Raw genomic sequence first — 18018 nt, forward strand, 5'->3', positions numbered from 1 at the left:
CCCTCAGAGGCCGCCAGCCAGCGCGTCGAGCCCCGCCGCCCTCAGCCCCCCTCCTCGCGCTCTAGCTTTTACTGTCGCAGGCGGCGGTGCCCGCCCACTCACTCCCGTGAGGGGACGCGCAGGCGGCGGCTAAGGCGAGCTACGAGCGGGCCGGTGCGGCGGTTACACCGCACGAGACACGCAATCCTCCCCCGCCTTCTCCCGCTCGAGCTCCCGCCAACACCGCCCTACCGGGCGGGGGAACCGCGCAGGCGCGCTGGCGGCAGCGGCGCCTCTCGCGAGCGGTGGGCTGTTGGACTGGCGGGGCGTGTCCGCACCCAATTCGTCCGCGGCGGGCGAGCCTGCCGGGGGCGGTGCCGCCTGGCCCGACCACCAATGGGAAGCGGGCGAGCAGCGGGCGGGGGCGGGGCGGGGCGCGGCGCGGGCGGCCGCCTGGCGTCTCTCTGGGCGCGAGCGGGGCGGAGCCGTCGGGCGGGCAGGCGCTGGCCTGGCAGTGATGGCGGACGATGGGGATGGGAGGCTAAGGACTGAGGGGAGCGGCGACGGCGGCCTAGGGGGCGGGGGCGCGGGGGAGCCGCCGGCCGGCGCGGCGGCGGCGGTGGGCGGTGAGATGCTGCTGAACGTGGGGCTGCTGGCGCTGGCGCTGCTGGCGGCCTACCGGCTGTACCTGCGCTGGGGGACGCGGAGCGGGCCGGGGGGCGCGGCCCGGCAGAGCCAGGCCGCCGCCTTGCCGCGGATGAAGCGGCGGGATTTCTCCCTGGAGCAGCTGCGCGAGTTCGACGGGGCCCGCAACCCCCGCATCCTCCTGGCTGTCAACGGCAAAGTCTTCGACGTGACCAAAGGCAGCAAGTTCTACGGGCCCGGTGAGACGCCGGGGCCGGGGCCGGGGGGGGTCCCTCGGCGGAAGCCGCCCTCCCGCCGTGCCGGGCGGGGGCCCCGCGCCGCCCCTCGGCTGCCCGCCGCCTTTCGGGCGGCCCTGGCGGGAGGCGGGGGCGGCGCTGGGGAGGGCGGCGGGGATCCGCTGCGGCGGGCGTGCCCTGCGGCCGGGGGCTCCTCGCCGACGGCGCTCGGGCCTCGCCCCCACCTGAGGGGCGGTGGGTTTCGGGGAGGCCTCGCCGCGTTTCAGCGCTGGTGGCCTCAGTCGGGCCCCTGGGTTTATCTCGGGTGGCCAGCCCCGTGCTCGCTGTCCGCAGGCGTGATAGGGCCGCCGGCTGCCTGTGGTGGTGTCAGATGGGAAACAGCCGTGCAAACCGCGACCTGGCCCTGGTCGCTGCGGCCCGCAGCCCCTTACTAGGCCGGCCGGCCTGCCTGGGGCCTAACGGGAATTTTAAATAGGTGGTGCAAAACGGGTTCTGTTCGGGCTTCCATCACGCATCCAGTTTTCCAGTTGCCTAGATTTGGATGTGCATTGTTTAATTATTTTTTTTTTCCTTCTGTCTTTTCTAGTAGGTTTCCCAAGTGCAGCTGAGCAATGCTTCCTTCATTCTAGCTCTTAACGGTTCAGGAAAGAAAAAAACCAGCTGGTTACTTATTTAGGTGGAAATGTCATACTGAGTATGAATTTTAATCAGGATAGAGGCAAACAGGGAGAGCTCAGGGACTGATAACGTTGCTGCCATTGAGAAGAGTACAGAAATCAACCCAATCTCTTAAATAGAAAGACAGACAATACAGTTCTTTGGAGCAGAAATGTATACTTTAAAGGTTCAGAAAAGTATGCTTCAAAGGCAATGTTATGGTTCCACATTCACATTGTAGGTTGTGAAACTGCAGCATATTTTCTCGTAATAAACAGTGTTCTTAATAATGAGGTGAATAAACTCACTAGTGAACACTGTGTTCACATCTGATGCCAAAGGAAATGAGGGTTATGACTGCTGATAATTTTCTTCCTTAAACAGTGGTGGCTTGGAAAACTTGATCTAATCAAATTATGCCGGATTTTTCATTAGTAGGTATGGCAAGTGTCTTTGTATGAGAGGTGGAGGGAAGAGAGGATACTCCCCCCCCCAATATAGTTCAAGTTAAGTAATTATTATTTTTTAATAATCTTAGGTTACAAAAAGAAAAATACAGAACTGGCATGTTACAAGTCTTTGGTTCTTACCAGGGAAGTGACAAGCAGTTGCACAGCTGAACTGGGCTAGTATTTTGTAACTCTTGTTACCCTCAAAGTTTGTAATACCAGCTCTGCTACCAGTCGCAGAAATTAAAACTGCCATAATTGAATCAAAATGCTTTTCTGACTGGGTACTGCAAAAGTTAACAATGGAATCTAAACCACCTTGTCATGCCTTATTTTGTTTATTGACCAGTAAAGCTGAGAAAATGCAGTCTGGTGTGCTGCAGCTTTCATGACACTTAATTGGGCTAGTTCTTTTTTCTCTCTCACTTTAGGGGTTTTTAAACCGAGACCTATGTGCTGATATAAAATGCAGGTAATACATATGCTACATGAAACTTAAAACTCCAGTAAGCTGACAGATTGCTTCATTAATTACTCCATGAAATAATACTGAGCCATAATCTAAACATTCACTTTAACTCTTTTGTGTATCAAACATAAATTAAATTTTAGACTCTCCACTGTAGATATCACCACTGGTTCACATCGTCAACCTCTGGAGGTTTATTGTTGAGAGGAAGCTAAAGCTTTATGTTCTAGGACATCAGTCTGCTTTTTTGATAACTGGCAGCAGCTGGTTTCCCTTAAGCAGTGCTTCCAGCTTTTCATGGAGAGGGACAAAGGCTTTTTTTTTTTTTCCCTCCTGTAGTGAAAGATTACCTTTTTATAACAGAACTGACATAATCTTTGTCAGATCTCTGTTACTTGGGACCATGCACGTTAGGATAGTGATGCTCAACCTGTGCATCATCAGCTGTGTGTTTCTGCCAAACGTGTTGATTTTTGAATCTTGCTGATGTGGTTTCCCTGTACGGATGCATGTCGGGGAATATTTTCTTGCAGCTGTCTTGTTGAAAAGAAAAAAAGCTAGTAGGTGGTTTGCAGGCCTTAAAAGATCTGAGAAGAGTTAGGTGGAAAAGTCTTCTACAGCTGGTTGAGACCTTTTCAGAAAGACTTCAGAGTAGCCAGATGTCCACAGCAGTTCTCTTGGTAATTTTACACCTCATAGCTGGAGTATAGTAAAAGAAGTGCAAAGCATATCAACAGAGCCATGGCCAAATTTTGTTTAACAGAAGAAACAGTTGAGGGCACCACTGGCTTTGCTGACATTGCAGGCTCTGACTGTGAGCCTTTTGTACTTTGTTGAGATACTGATGTGAAATAGTGCTTCAGCTTTGAAGGCAGCAAAAAGCATTGGCTGAGGGCTCACTGTTAAATCTGAAGTATGTCTTGACTATTGGGTTAACGTTGAGTAATGTGGTTGTCTCAGAAGGCCTCTGATGTCTTGAAATTAAGGTCTGGGTTTTTTTCCTTCACTGTAGTTTGGATGCAAAGGTGTTCCTTATTTTTCTACTTACAGCAGAAGGCTAAAAATGCATGGAATTGTCATCTAGTCCAGATTTTTGTCCAGCAGTTGAGATTCCATTAAAACTCCCACCAAGCTTCTGATTTTATTAGAAGCTCTCCTGTTTAAGTTTCTATCCACTGAATCCTGTTACACTTTGGTCTGTTTCATTGAGGAGCCCTTTGCATATACACAGTTAAGATTTTTTTAAAAAATGGATAGACTGTTCAAGTCATCCTTTCAAACAGCCATGATTGGAAACTTCAGTTTCTTGAACGTTTAATCGAAACGTTTTTCTCACGTTGTCTCCTTTAAGCCTTCCACAATTTCTCTCATTGGTATCCTGTTAGTCTTTGGTATATCTAATGCATTTTAGCTAAGAGCAAGAAAAGGTTATATCACACATTTAACTGTCTGTGCCTCCAAAAATCACTTCGCTTACAGTGAACTCTTAATTTAAAACTTTACTTGTTAAGTTCTTTTCCAAAATACTGCTTCCTGGGATAGTCCTCTGTCCTGCAAGTATATGCTTTGTTTCAACACTTCACTTTTAGTTGTATCAAATACCACCTCTGTTTGTGCCCAAATAAGTAAGTGTCCTAGAATGCTTTGCTTGGTTATTAATTTTAATTAATTACCTTTTCCTTTATCCCCCGCAAACTCTAAAAGAAATAAAGTAAACAATTAGCAGCTCACTGTTAAAAATATCACATAACCAGAATTTCAAAGAAGCTGTTTTGGGGTGATTTCCCCATCTGTACTCACATCTCATGACTTAGAGTCTAATGATTAATACCTTTAGTGTGTGCCATGTTGGTTTTATATCCCTATAATGAGAGACAGTTTTTACCGTTTCATTTATCACAACATTTAATTTCTTGTTTGTTTGTATCAATATTCCTGGTAGTATATTGGTCAATAGAAGGGCACAGTAGGAGTTAAAATAATGTTAGCAAATCTTAGTATTTAGCATTTAAATTGGCATGCCAAGATAATGCTGTAAACAGGTTTTGATTAATTTATCAAATACTTTGTGCAGTTATGAAAAATATACAGCTTTGAGCATGACAAAGCAGGATTATTTGCAATCCAGTGTTTACAACTGTTCCACGTCACTTCTTGGTTCTTAATGTTTCATGATTTTAAAAAAATCCATTTCCTGAGTTTCCTTCGCTGCAATACATTGTCACTGTCAGCTCATTTCTCATCCCACTCTTGTCTTTCAAAGTGTCATGAAGATTTCTGCTTTCCAGTTTGCCAAGAGGAATAGATAGGTAGCAGTAGTTCCTTCCACAAAAATTTCCATCGTAGTTCATTTTTCATGAGGGGAAGATTAGCTTTATTTCATGTTGCAAATACAGTTAAGAACCGCAATTTCTGATGTTAAATACTTTGAAAAATTTTGTAGTAAACTTAATTGTGTCTCTATAAAAGATGGCACTGACTTTTTCAATACATCCTTTAAAAGGGTATGGTTAGAGTGAAATGTTGCAGGAGGGACATCATGTATGTTGTATCTGGAGAATTCCATTAAGGGTGGCCTTTATTAAGAACACAACAGGCTGAGGGTTTACAGATAAGTACAGAGGATAAGACTGGGAGGGAAGAAGTGCTTCCTGTAAGGTGTGTATCATCTTCTCTGTGTTTTTGATGTTTGTCAGCTCTTTGGTGTCTGTGTAATGGAGGTGTCTCCAGCTCCGGGACTCAGCTTTTCAAACAGTGTTTCTCAATAAAGAAACTAAGTTCCTGCCAGAAGTAGTAAAAATGAAAAGGTGTATACATGCGTATTGGTGAGAGATTGTTTCCATACTTCTCATTAAAGGGAGTAGTGCCCTTGCCACCAGGATGAAGGGGTTGTTCTAAGCCCTCAGTCTATGTTCATGGAGAGCAAGGGCCATTAAAGTGGTTTTGTGCAAGAAGGTGCATTATTCAGTCTCCTCCTCTGCTTCTGCTCTGTGTCTGTCAGCTCTCTGTCTTTTTTTTTTTTCTTTTTCCTTTTTTAATAACCTGAATATATTCCTTAAAACTTGAACAACTGCGTGTTTGATAAAAGGTCTGTGTAAATCCCTAGTTCCTATTTAAACCATTCAGGTTCCAGTCACCTGAGGTTTGAGGAGCCTGATTGAGCAGGTATGCTCAAAGCCAGATGTATTAGGTTGTGATAGTGGCATCATTGTTAATGACATATAGATGTTAAATCCAGTACATAGCAGTGTAGCTCTCTTTCATTTAATCAAAAACCTGGCCAGCATTGCTTGCCTTATTATGGAACAAACTAGTAGCCAGAGCACTTCTCACTAAAGCAAGATACGGGATCTAGGTCCTCCTCAAGTATGGAGCTGTCCTCCAGGAATCTCCTGACTACTGAACTACAGGCTCTTCTAGCAGTGCTGGTTGTCTGCCCCTTTAGTCAAAATTGGGTCATTGATTCTTGCACTTTTTTTCACAGAGTTAAAAAGGAAGCAAGCGAAAGAGAGAGTGAGGCCCTCTGGTCTTGTGCCTAAGAAGTCAGGTTTAGACCCCTCTTTCTAAGCAGTTCCCATCTTAGCATGTAGACTTTGTGGATTGCTCTCCTAAGAACACTTACCTTCCATGCAAGTTGTAACTTAAAATTGACCCACATCTTTCCTTTCACATAAATCTGGAGCAGTAAAGTTAAAATTATGTCACCTTGAATTCCCCATGATAAATGTTATTAGAAAGCTGCTGCTTTCAAGCTGCATCTCAAAATGGCTTTGTCTAATTTGTAGCGTTTTCATTCCCTCATAAAAGATGCAACACTGAACAAACACCTGTCAGGATTCAGATGGAAAATTTTAAACAGGCAGTGGAGATTTCGCTTTGATTTGGAGTGGAAAAGGTAGACAAAGTGGTAGAATAGTGCAGCTGTTAATAATTTCGTGGTCTGTCTCCCTTTGTTCCTTTAACTTACATTAAAGGAGACATTAGTCTTTATTCTTGTCTGCAGTTTAAGAAATGTTGTCCATGAATTTCTAAGCTTCAGACAAAACTGGGTTTTATTTCCAGTGGCTGCATGGAACCCACAGATGCAAAGAACATCTGGCATGCTTTGCATATTTGGTGCTTGCTTGGAAGTGCTTTTTGACTACTTGAAGAAACCAAAGCTGATTTAAAACTGAACCTTGTTAGCGTGTGTGGCTTCTTCCGAGAACTTCTATGGGCCTTGTGAGAATGAATACAATTCTTAGATTACAAATCACTTAATTAGATATAAAGTCCGCATGCGGTTACCTGTGGTGCAGTCCCTGTGCTGATAGTTGGAGCAATCCAAAGTTCAGTGTGCAGTGTCCACCTTCGTTACTAGTCTTGGAGCAATAGTCTGGGATGTTCTGCAAAGCTAGTATAGAACTGAAATGGACAGATAGCCTCTTTGGTAACCCAAGAATATCTACTCAAAAGTTGAGCACTGGCATAGGTTTTGCTGGGGGAACTATTGGCCAAACTGGTTGAAAATCGAAACACATGCTGTTTCAAGATCCAGTTTAACCTGTTTTGGAGCAAGTGACTAGAAGCAGTGCTTCCAAATAAAAACTTCAGCTTGGACAGCTTCATATCTCAAATTTTTAAATACAGCGCTTTAATGTTAAATTTATTTTTCCTTGCCTGCTGTTGTTTTAGGGTGTCTGCAAAGAGAAATTAAATCTTAATTTGAGAACCAAAACAGGGCTAGGAGGTGCAGAAATCCTGAGTGCAGGAATTGGAAAGGTATTTTTACTGGCTGAAGAGACTTCGATTTTGCCAATTCTCAAGCTGCCCAGTTCATTTGTGAATAACGATGAATGTCAGGCTGGAACAAGATGACAAATTCATCAAGGCGGCCAGATTTTTAACTGGATTCTGAAAGAAAGTGAGGATCTGCAGGTGGTGGGTAGCAACATTTTGCATGCGTTGCAGCTTAGAGAAGGGCATACTTAACACAAGGTAGGGTTGTAAGGTAAATGAGGACTTTATACAGGGGAAAAAGGCAGTGTATAAATGTGGTGGTATAGATGTGGAGATACGTAGGCAAATATGTAGTCTTGATAATGTTTGGTCTCAGCGCTAAAATAAACAAAGGCTCTGAAACAAAGTGTTTTAATATGTGAAAGCAATGATGGGAAGAGCAGCATTCTTCAAGGAACAAAGTTTTCCTTCATGTAAGGCTCGTAGCTAGGTGTAGCCAAGTAACATGTAGCAGACATGTTTTAATGGGTTTTGACACTGCCCTGACTTTCCTTTTGTGGTTGCGAGATGCCAAATAGGAGCGGAAGGAGAATTTTTCAAATAAATATTTGACTATGAAATAGCTAATTTGGGGGTACAGCAAAAGAAAACCACTGAAATTTTGTGATAGGGTCTTGAAAAATCAGTTTGGTGTACATACAAATGCTAATAGCATCTCTTCTTGCAATCTCTTCCGTATGTATATCATGTCACGGTGCAATCAATTATTTAGAACGGGAGCCAGTCTAAATAGGTAGGCAGACAAAAGGAAAGAGAGGCAGGACTATGGGTAGGGCTTGCCAAGTAAATTGCCTCTGGTCATGAAAGAACTCTGTGGGAGCATGTCTAGGATTGCACTCATGCCTCTACCTCAGAATCCTGTTCTCGCCAGGGTTCTGGTGCTGGCACCTTCCTGGTTGCTTCTCCAAGCGCAACGAGATCTGATGTGCAAAATACCGTTTTAAGACTGTTGCACCAGTATTTATATAAAAGTGAATAATAGACGTGGGCTTATAGCAAAACCCCAGACCTGTATATTCTATATTAACATAAAATACTGTACTTAATCTCTGTGTAAAAGTACCTAAATGGAAGCTTTAAATCTTGAAGTAGACTGCTCATACTGAGATCTCTGAACTTCTGTTTTAGCAACCCTGCAACTAAGGTGAAACCAGGCTTGCGCTTTTTTTTAAACAATCTTAATTCAACCTTTGCCTTTTAGTAAAGGATTAAAGAATGGGACACATTTCTAAGTTACATTTGCAGAGCTGGAATTTGAGATGCTATCTACTAAATCCAAAGGCTGGTTTTTACTAGTTAGCATTCTGTTGAGTGCTTGGACCTGGCTAGATGGTTTCTCTGTGACTCCTGAATACTTCTGTAGTAAACGTGCTGGAATGCTAACATTTGAATTCAACTTTAGAAAAGAAAAAAAAAATTGGTATAATAGCATCTGCCATTACAATATATTTGCAGAAATTTTGCATCCATTAATCTTAATGCAAACTGATATATTCTAAAAGCATTCATGCTTTCAGCTAAGTATAGTATTGAGATGTAAGGGTGTTCAGGGCTTGATACTGATAAATATAATGTAATTCTCTTTTTAATAGAAATAATTGGAATCAGGCTGGTGGACCAAGGGTTGGCATCTCAGCAGGTGCTGTAAAACGCCATAAACCACTAAATGCAGGGTAGAAGGGAAGGGGAACGGTGTGCTTCTCTAACTCTGGTTAGCCAGAATTTTTAAAAATGCATTATGCAAATAGCTAGTAGGGTTTATGGAAATATTTGTTTTAAACACTTCCAAGAAAGGAAAAACTGGGAACAAAATACTGTTGGTGAGGAGGTTAAGTAGCAATTTGTAGTTGCTCTTAAGGATTTACTGATTGTGTGTGGTCTTAGTAAGAGCTGTTTATAGCTCCTGTGTTCTTCATGCAGAACATCAAAAACTAGATCACTTGAATGATAGCTGTTTTGGAGTGGAGCAAGACTTCCTGTTTGAAGCAGCTCTATGTTATGTTGCAAATGATGGCCATCACTACCTTTTACATTGTTTCATGGGAAGTGACTGGGCATGCAAAATGCATAGATTAAATATCTTGGTATAGGATTGATTTCAGTCTCCGAATCCTGTTTTTCAAATAAACATCTAATTCAGGATGCAAATAGGAAAAAGAGAGTTCACAAGCCCTCTTGACTTTGTTGTCATAAATGTGGCATAAATGTGGTCCCTGATCCCAGAGGTAGTTATTATGAATGCCGTTCCTGGAGCTAAATATCTGAAAGGACGAGCATAGAGATGCTCTTAATCATTACGGTTGTCTCTTGCGGCCAGATTTGTACAGTGCAAGCTTCCGGTTGATAGTTCTTTCTCTGATGTGTACTTCTTGTGAAATTTTGCTTTTAAATGAGTTGTTTATTTCCAGAGAGACAGGGAATTGTCTTTGGCATACAAGACACCCTTCTGTTCTCAGGTTTGACTATAAGCAACTTATAATGCCAAGCACTCTGGGGTAGAGAGACGACACCAGTTCTGGTGAGGACATAGTTTCTTCTAATCCTATGGTACTCAGGTTCCCTGCCTCAGGAGTTCTTCCCGCTGCATCCAGCCTCTGTCTCAACCCTGCAGTCAATGCCCGGCAAGAGCAGATAGGTGTGGTGGCTGGAGCAAGCGGCCTGGGAGGAAACCAGCCTCTCTGAATGATTTCCTGTGGCTCGTCCTGGCGCGGAAGAGGTCTGAGGTGCTACAGCAGGCAATAGAGGGGGTGAAGGACAGTGTGTTGCCACTTGCTTGTATTCATTCTTGCCAATGGGTGCTGCCTTTTCTTCAGGCTGACGGCCGCTGTCGTCTTCTGAGAGGTAAGCCAGAGAAGGGTTCTGGCCTATTTATCTTCAAGTAGTGACCACTCTTTATAATGCCTTGGGCGTTTCCCTGTTGCTCAGCTGCTGCAGTTAATGCAGAAAATTTTAAAGTGTTTTTTGTTTTGTTTTGTTTTTAATTGAGCTGAATTAAAGTATTTGTTTTTAGGTCAAGAAAATCTAAGATAACAATATGCTTGAAGTTCTTTAGATTAATTAAAATTTGGGAAAGCCGGTTACCAACCTTATCCTGAAAGTTGTTGGTTTGCAAATCATCCAGTTCTCTTTGTAGTAATATTTATTTGACAGTCATTGCTCAAAATCTTATTAGCGCATTTGTGCTGCTTTGCATGTCAAAAAGCACAAGGAAGGTAGTTGCTTTACATTTGTAACATGAAGATTTGTGCAGTTTTCAAGAACAATACAGGATAGATGTATGGGTGATCTGCTACCCAAAATAAATGAGGTTGTTTCCACAGAAGTAAGAAATGTGTGAAAAGACGCACTGTCAAGTATGTAGAAACTTGTGGTGGTTCTATAAGTGAAGTGAAATTATTAATTTGCACTCTTAAGTTCTATTTATTGATGAAAGTCAATGGATTTCTAATTAAGATGTCTATACAATTTGCTTCTATTCATGCCTGACTTGTAGATATTCTATGTTTTGCTTAATAGAAGTGCGTTTCTTTTGAATTCCAGCCTCCAGTCCCTTTGGAATTTACATCAACTGACTTGCATCAAATGACAGGGATTTTTCCAGATATCCCTTCAAAGCTATTTTCCTGGTTCTGCTTCTCTCAGCAGACTTTATCTCCTAGTGATGCTTAAGATTGAATTGCAGTGCTGTTGAATGTCGAACAGCCATGGCGTTGAAACTACTGCTGTTCCCATCACTGCAAAAGTTTAATGTGTGGCTTTGGCAGACTATATAAAAGAACTGAGATTGGTCACCATAAACAAAGACTTGAAGGTATCGATTTTGTCTTTTTGTTTTCAGAGGGCCCATATGGAATATTTGCTGGCAGAGATGCCTCCAGGGGACTAGCAACTTTCTGTCTAGATAAAGATGCACTCAGAGATGAATATGATGACCTATCGGACTTAAATGCTGTACAGATGGAAAGTGTAAGAGAGTGGGAAATGCAATTTAAAGGTAAATTCTCAAATTAGCAGCACATCTTTAGCTTAAGGAAATGCTTTTAATAAAAATGACTGATTTGGGCTTGGGGCGGCTTCTAAAGAGATGTTGACAGTAACGTTAACAATGCAATGTAACTTTCTTAGGAAAAGACATGGGATTTCAGGCCTTTCTCCCATAGAGAAGATTCCACTATATCCCGCTATAGCTTTTTCAACCTTTTAGTTTTATACAAGAAAGCTGTCCTCCTCTCAGCTCTTCAGCACAGAATCTCACTCTCGAATCTCAGCGTAGCTTAGCTGATGGAGTTCCTGCTCGCAGGTTGTTGGCTTTGGATGCCATAGAATTACTATGAGGACTAAGAGTGGTTTTGGCATGAAGGGTTGAACAAGTTTGTCTTGAAATGATTTCTCAAAAGCATGGAAGTATGCCTCTGGAGGGAGGGGGCACATTAATTGAAATCAAAACAGGCTGAGGGAATTTGTGCCGGTTTTAATAGCAGTGTTCTCAGCCATTGTGTGATAAAGCTTGCCTGGTTAGGTACGGGAGAATTGAAACAAAGTACTCAGAGTAGAGAAAGTAGTGAGCAGCAATGGTAGCAAGATTATTTTAGGAGGCTGAGCTTGCTGATAAATTGCCATCAATTTCAGTGATTCAGGTTCAGAACCGTAGTGTATAGGAGAAAAAGTGAATTTGCAGCAGTGCAGGCTAACTAGCAAATGCAGCTGTATTTGATTGTAATGGAATCATAAATCTTTTTCAGAAAAATACGACTACGTAGGTAGACTCCTAAAACCAGGGGAAGAACCATCAGAATACACAGATGAGGAAGATACCAAGGATCACACTAAACAGGAATGAACTTTGTAAACAACCAAAGTCAGGGGCCTTCGGAACTGCAACCTCTTATTCCCCATCACAGAATGTCCTGCATCTTTGGGTACAGTTCATCTGCTGCGAAAAACATTCAACAGGTTTTGTACAAGGAAAATAATATACTCACAAATGAAGATTTGAATACTAGACATTATTTGTGCTGCCAAACTTTTTGTTGCAGTTTATTTGTAATGTCTGGTTAGGCTTCGTTAGTGAAGAGGGGCCAGGGGTTTAAAGGCAAAATCGCTATTCCTTTTTATCGGTAAGCTGAAGCCTTCAAATAGTATATGTTACAAGCTCTCTATAAGACGTGAGTCTTCAAGCTCAGTGGAAGGTTTGAATCTTGTTTCATGTGTGTCTTCTCCTTCAGCATTAAAGAAAGACATACTCATGTACATCAGTATCAGTAGGTTAGACTACTGAAACTGGTGTTAAAATGTGGATTTCCAATTTTGTTTCGTATGTGGGCGTTAGTAGCCCTGGCAGAATCCTTCAGTTCTCTACGAGAAGTCCATGCAGATTAGGATGGGGGTAAAATTCATCCTTTTCCCAAAAGGATTGAGTAAAACTGTTTCCTCTGCAACAACTGTTATCATCTGAAGCCTGCCTCTTCCCCCTTTTCCCATCCTCTAAATCAAATCAAATCAAATATTAATTGTGCCTTATTTCGCTTACATAGACTTGAATTGTTTTAAGGGACAGCCCCAAAATTGTGGTTTCATAGTCACTACAAGCAGCATTGAGACTGAAGTTAGAATGTTCTGTTGACTGGAAAACCTTGGATGTCATTCTGTGTATAGAATGTAAAAGAGGAATACTCAGTGTTACTGCCATATGTTAATACTACATATACTTAAATTAGCATTGTGATGGCCAAATGCATACTCCCGTGCTTCTTTTTAAGTAATTACAAACACACAAAAAAGTCACCCTTCCTCCTCTTCCAGAAGCTGCCTAACTTTTGGGAGCATAGCCTTCACACCCCGGTAGAAGGAAGGGGCGTGCGCGCGTGTGTATGTGTGCGTGTCTGTCTGAATGCAAGACTTGGGAGGGATTGTTTCTGCAGATATTGTAAATACGAGTACCATTTTAATAAAGCATGTACGATACCAAATGTGCTGTCAGACTTTATGTAGAAGCTGTTAAGCAGAGCTGGAATATGATGGAATACAAAGCAAGGGGAAGAAGTCTTGGATATAAAACATCCACCGCTATTAATACTGTTCTTTGTCCTCGTGGTGTTATTTTTCCTTTCAAGTTACAGCTTTTGAAGAATCTTGAAGACTTACTTAGGTAAGCTGTATTTAAAAAAATAAACCTATGCCAGTGCATTTATGGTGGGAAAAAAGTAAGTGATGTAAAGGAAGGAGAAGCATTATAGGAAATTGTGTAACATACAGTAAAAGGAGTATGTCTCGTGGCACTAATGGGACAAGAACGCTGGAGATCTATACGTGGGAAATTTCACCGTCTGTTCTGCTAAATTCCTAACGGTGACGCTATTAAGTTCATGACTTGCAGCTTTATGGCTTACATCTGTACCTCTGTTTGCAGATTTCACCTGTGATCAGTCTACAGTAACGGATTTCTATATATACATTCTGTTGAACTGTGAAATTCCAGGGACTACTTCCTTTTTATTACTATTTGACTGAAAGAGATTTATATTGATGTAAATGAAACAAATAAACACAAATCCTCCGTTGAATCATGTGTAACTCACGTGTCCTAGAAAGCAGGTTGAGTTCTGTTCCTTGCGTGCCCAAGCTTGGAAAAGAATAGTTTTATCACAGAAGTAGCAGAACTGGAGCCATTTCTCCATAGAAGTTAGGTTACGCTTGCAGGTTCTTGTACAGGCTGAACAATCCAGTTCGGTGTGTGGCTGTTCAGCTACTGACTGTAATTCAGTAAAGCACTGGTTTCTGCTTAGGTCACATCCTTATAAGCTGAGCGTTGGTGCAAGTGTCCAGACTTTGGTTTGCACGTTAGTACTATAAGAAGTGTCTGCTAATCATCTAACACTGCTGAAATGCTGGGCATGCTAGTGTAACTAACCACAAAAATATGTGTTTTAGATGGAACAGTGGAAGCTACCAAGGGATAAAGAAAAGCTTTCTTGCATAGGACAGGAGCTAGGAGTACGTAAGCACCAGTTCTTTATCTTGATGCTCCACTAGGGATTTTTTTTTCTTTTAACTAAATCTTGCTATAAAAGGTTTTACACTACCCTTCACTTACAGTATGCCTTTCACTTTTAGTTTTCGCACCAGCTGTTGCACCTCATCATGGCACCAAGACGTGTATAGCTGCAGAGCAGGAAAAGAAGGCTTACCCAACTATCAATCAGATAGGACAACCAGATAGATAAATATTTTTTTTTCCCAGGCTTCCACATAAAAATACAGGTACTATGTGTTACAGCTTCTACTGTACAAAATCATGGCTGGAGGTTTTTAACGCTTGCCGTGAGTTACTCTGCTCTTCTCTCATTACAGCTGTTAGTGTTGCTACATCTGGCATAGCTGTAGCATTGGCTGTTTATCATGCTTGTATCTGGTTTATGTAGAAACTTCCTACTGGAGAAAGAAGGGTAGTTTTGCATATGCCGTGACTTCCTAACCCAAGTGCAGCCTTTTCCTTTCCCTTGCTGCAAGAAATGCAGTGAAGCTTCATCACAGTGAAGTTACGTGAAGTTTTGTTGTTTTGTTGGGTTTTTTTGAATTGTTTTAAAAGAACAATACTCAAATTCTTACCTTTATGATTTAGGATTGGCTGAACAGCAAGATGGGTAAAGGATGAGTTTTGCTTTGAAGCAACTTCATGGTAACTGAAGAATACAAAACTGTCGTCCTATGGCAGCAGTATGTTGCGTAGACTTAATCCTGTATTTTGGTGTCTTGTGGATCTAAATTAACCTCATTCATCCTACATACAAAGTCACTAGTGATTTAAAGCTGACAACCTAAAAAAAGTGCTTTAAAGCACACTAGCTTTCATTTTTATAAAAAGTTGACACATACGAAGAATTTAGAATAACATCAGATCCCTCAAAACTTCAGTGCAATTAATAATTTTATGGAGGCGTTCATCCTTGTAACATTTGTGTCAATCATTTGGTCAAAATTCACTATTAACTAAAATGACAGGCAGGTTGATACTGACAATGTGTTAAATTTTGTTTAAGCAACATAAGGGACTCAAAGGGACTATTTCTTATCATCTTTAGAAACAAAATACACTTCCAGTTTAATATATGACTTGTTTTCCTAGGCTAGACTTAGTGTTAAACTAGTTTGAGTAGTCATTTGTTTTGACACTTCTGCCTCATTTGTACACCACTTCCCAAAAATGCTTTATTATGGCAGGAAATCTCTTTTTAAACCTTGATTTAAAGAAAAAAAAAAAGTACCATGTTGTTACTTGATCTGAACAGCCTGAATTTCCACTAAGGACCACAGAGTTATCCTTTCACGTGCTTGTACTTGTTTGTATCTTTTTATCAAGCTAGATCTACTTTTCCTTGGCTAAGGTTTAAATTTTCTATCCTTCAGAGTTGGACACAGCATGTAAAAGCAGCTTGGCACTCTGCTTCTGGTCTTGTTTCACTTTAAATATCTTAGTTCTAAGGCTATTTTCTAACATTTTTTTTCTTCCTGCAAAATCAGTTTGATTTTACTATCTTCATTGTAAAGGTCAAAGAATAGTTAAACCTTACTTATGCTTTGTTTGAGTCTCTCTGATAATTGTTTTCTCTGCAAGAAACGTTTGTGGGGTTTTATTTCCTCCAGGAAATACAGGCATTGTTGTGCAGAATAGGACAAAATACAGATCAAGACCTAGTACTTCGAATATAATGGTCTTCCTGGCTCTGCTTTGGGGTTGGTTTTATTTTTTTTAGGACAAAGCTGTGTAGTTTTTCCATGAAGCGTTACTCACTAATTCACCAGCTCAGTACTGAAGCGTTGCTGAAGTTCATTTATGAAGCTCAGAGTGCGTTTGTGATGAAGTCCTGCGGCCTTAGAGTCCTTCTTGCAGTCTTGGTTCTCTCCCGTTTTAATGTTGCAGACCGAAGTGTAGGCTGTGGGGAGAAACGCCGCCATCACTGTCGTCCGACTGCTCTTTCAGGCATGAATGGAATGATGCAAGTGCAGCTGCAGATTTGGCTCTTTACTCCTTTTCCTACTTAACGCTAGTAATAATGTAACTCTGGCCTTGAAGGCTTACTTAAATGTGGAAACCAAATAAATAATTAAGTATGAATGTTACTGGCACATCCTTCCACTGGCTTCTAATTTATGGTTAAAGGTGAATGTTTACTAATAGGTGGTTACAGATTGGGTTTTAAGCTTGCTTTTGATAGAACATATATGCCAAGGTTGGTTCAAATGCAGGTGAAGGGTTGTTTAACTGAAAACTTAAAAAATACCAAACAAAAACCCCCAAACTAGTGTTCCTTGCCCTTTCTCTTTGAGGATTTTTGTGTATTTTTTTTCCTGTACCTGAAGGCAGCAACTTTAATGTGTTTCATAGACTTCTAGTCTGGCACAGCAACCTTTCTGCAAAATTCATGAGCAAATCAATTGTCCCCATTCTGGTTACAAAGTTTACTTGGGGTTGGTGGTTTGGGGTTTTTTTTGTGACAATCATTTTACCGACCTGTCATGTTTTCTAGGTAACTGGGCAAAGCCTACAAGCGTACATTCTGTAAGTGTCTAAAAATAAAGCCTTTTGGAGGTATGAAGTTCCAGGGGCAAGTCTGGATTTGTCACTTGACCACAAGTATTCAATTACTGTTTGTATAAAGACTCCCTTTCTCTTGACTGACTCCAGCCCATTTCACAGGAGTGAAATCCCTGTCCTTTGCTTTTACATATTTGAAGGTATGATTTTTTTTTTTTTAAACTAGAAAGAAACCCCAACTCATCAGCTTTGAAGGTACTAACCAAGGCACTACCTTAGAACTGGTAACAGAGATGATTAAACTTCTTTAAAGTGTTATAATGTTGCCATTTAAGTTGTACTCTGAAGTTTCTTGTTACTTAGGTCATACAACAATAAGACAAGTTAAAAGCTGTAGGTCCATTATGGGGTTAGGTTGTGGGGTTGGTCTGTTTGCTGCATTTTCATAGTGGAGTTTGTGGAAGTTGCAAAGGAAACTGCATTCCTTCCCCCCCCCCAAAAAAAAAAAAACAAAACAAACCCCCAAAACTCCTAGGCTGAAGACAGCAGAGAATAAAGCTTTTAAGATTACAGGTATAGCCTAGCAGAGCTGTGGGATTTGTCAGTAAAAGAACATTGGCTAACGCTTAGTCTCTTCCTCCGTCTGGAACCGAGTGTAGTTTGTCACCTCACTAGGGCAGCGATGCCTGAAGCAAAGTCTGCAGGTTAGAGGCTGCTATGAATACAAACTGGTTTCAGTTCCTTCTAATGCTTTATCTCCCACAGAAACCCAAATCCCTGTTAAACTCCAGGAGCATCGGTCATGCAGACAGGCTACTGCTGCTCATTATGGGAAAACATTATCTGGTCTCCATCAGGAGCAAGAGCCATGTTGAGTCTTCCCTTCCTTCCCTTTTTAAAAGCCTTTAGAATCCAATATTTTGAGCATGACAAAAGAAAAATCTGACTGAGTTTAGGCAGGGTAGCGTTTTGAAATATTTGTACAGTCATTTCTCAACAGAAGAAATGAAGACAAACCTAAAAAAAAATTCTTTAATAAGCACATGGAAGAATTTTTAGACAAGGAAAGGTCTAAGACTTGCTAAGTGTTTAGTAATAGACTACTGTTAGAATACAACCAGTCTTAAGACAAATTGAAGGTTGGCTTAAGTGGACCTAAAAGGCATGTTCAAAGACAAATTTATGGCTCTGCAACAGGTATGTCAGTTATTGAAAGGTGATTAACCACTTCAAGCCATATAGAGAAACAAGCTGCTTAGCCAGCAACGT

The 18018-nt window shown here is 41.6% G+C and overlaps 2 protein-coding genes across 2 annotated transcripts in view; one reads left to right on the top strand and one right to left on the bottom strand.

The window, feature by feature from the left end:
* Window positions 1-496: 496 nt before the first annotated feature.
* Window positions 497-13183, top strand: PGRMC2 (progesterone receptor membrane component 2). Its single transcript, XM_076337240.1, has 3 exons — window positions 497-863; window positions 11053-11208; window positions 11957-13183. The coding sequence occupies exons 1-3, from the start codon at window positions 497-499 to the stop codon at window positions 12052-12054; spliced, it is 621 nt and encodes a 206-aa protein (XP_076193355.1). The 3' UTR covers window positions 12055-13183.
* A 2556-nt stretch (window positions 13184-15739) lies between these two features.
* The window catches only part of LARP1B (La ribonucleoprotein 1B), a 36941-nt gene continuing 34662 nt past the window's right edge, over window positions 15740-18018 (bottom strand). The window contains exon 20 of the mRNA XM_076337237.1: window positions 15740-16147. Coding sequence (XP_076193352.1) covers window positions 16005-16147 — 143 coding nt within the window. The 3' untranslated portion in view covers window positions 15740-16004. The remainder of the gene's footprint in view (window positions 16148-18018) is intronic.

The sequence above is a fragment of the Aptenodytes patagonicus genome, chromosome 4 (genome assembly GCF_965638725.1).
Source record: "Aptenodytes patagonicus chromosome 4, bAptPat1.pri.cur, whole genome shotgun sequence".
NCBI classification, from domain to species: domain Eukaryota; kingdom Metazoa; phylum Chordata; class Aves; order Sphenisciformes; family Spheniscidae; genus Aptenodytes; species Aptenodytes patagonicus.

Coding starts and splice junctions, on each gene's coding strand:
- PGRMC2 (XM_076337240.1), top strand. CDS start 497: ATGGCGGACGATGGGGATGGGAGGCTAAGGACTGAGGGGAGCGGCGAC. Junction 864..11,052: donor CAGCAAGTTCTACGGGCCCG/GTGAGACGCCGG, acceptor TTTTGTTTTCAG/AGGGCCCATATGGAATATTT. Junction 11,209..11,956: donor GTGGGAAATGCAATTTAAAG/GTAAATTCTCAA, acceptor AATCTTTTTCAG/AAAAATACGACTACGTAGGT.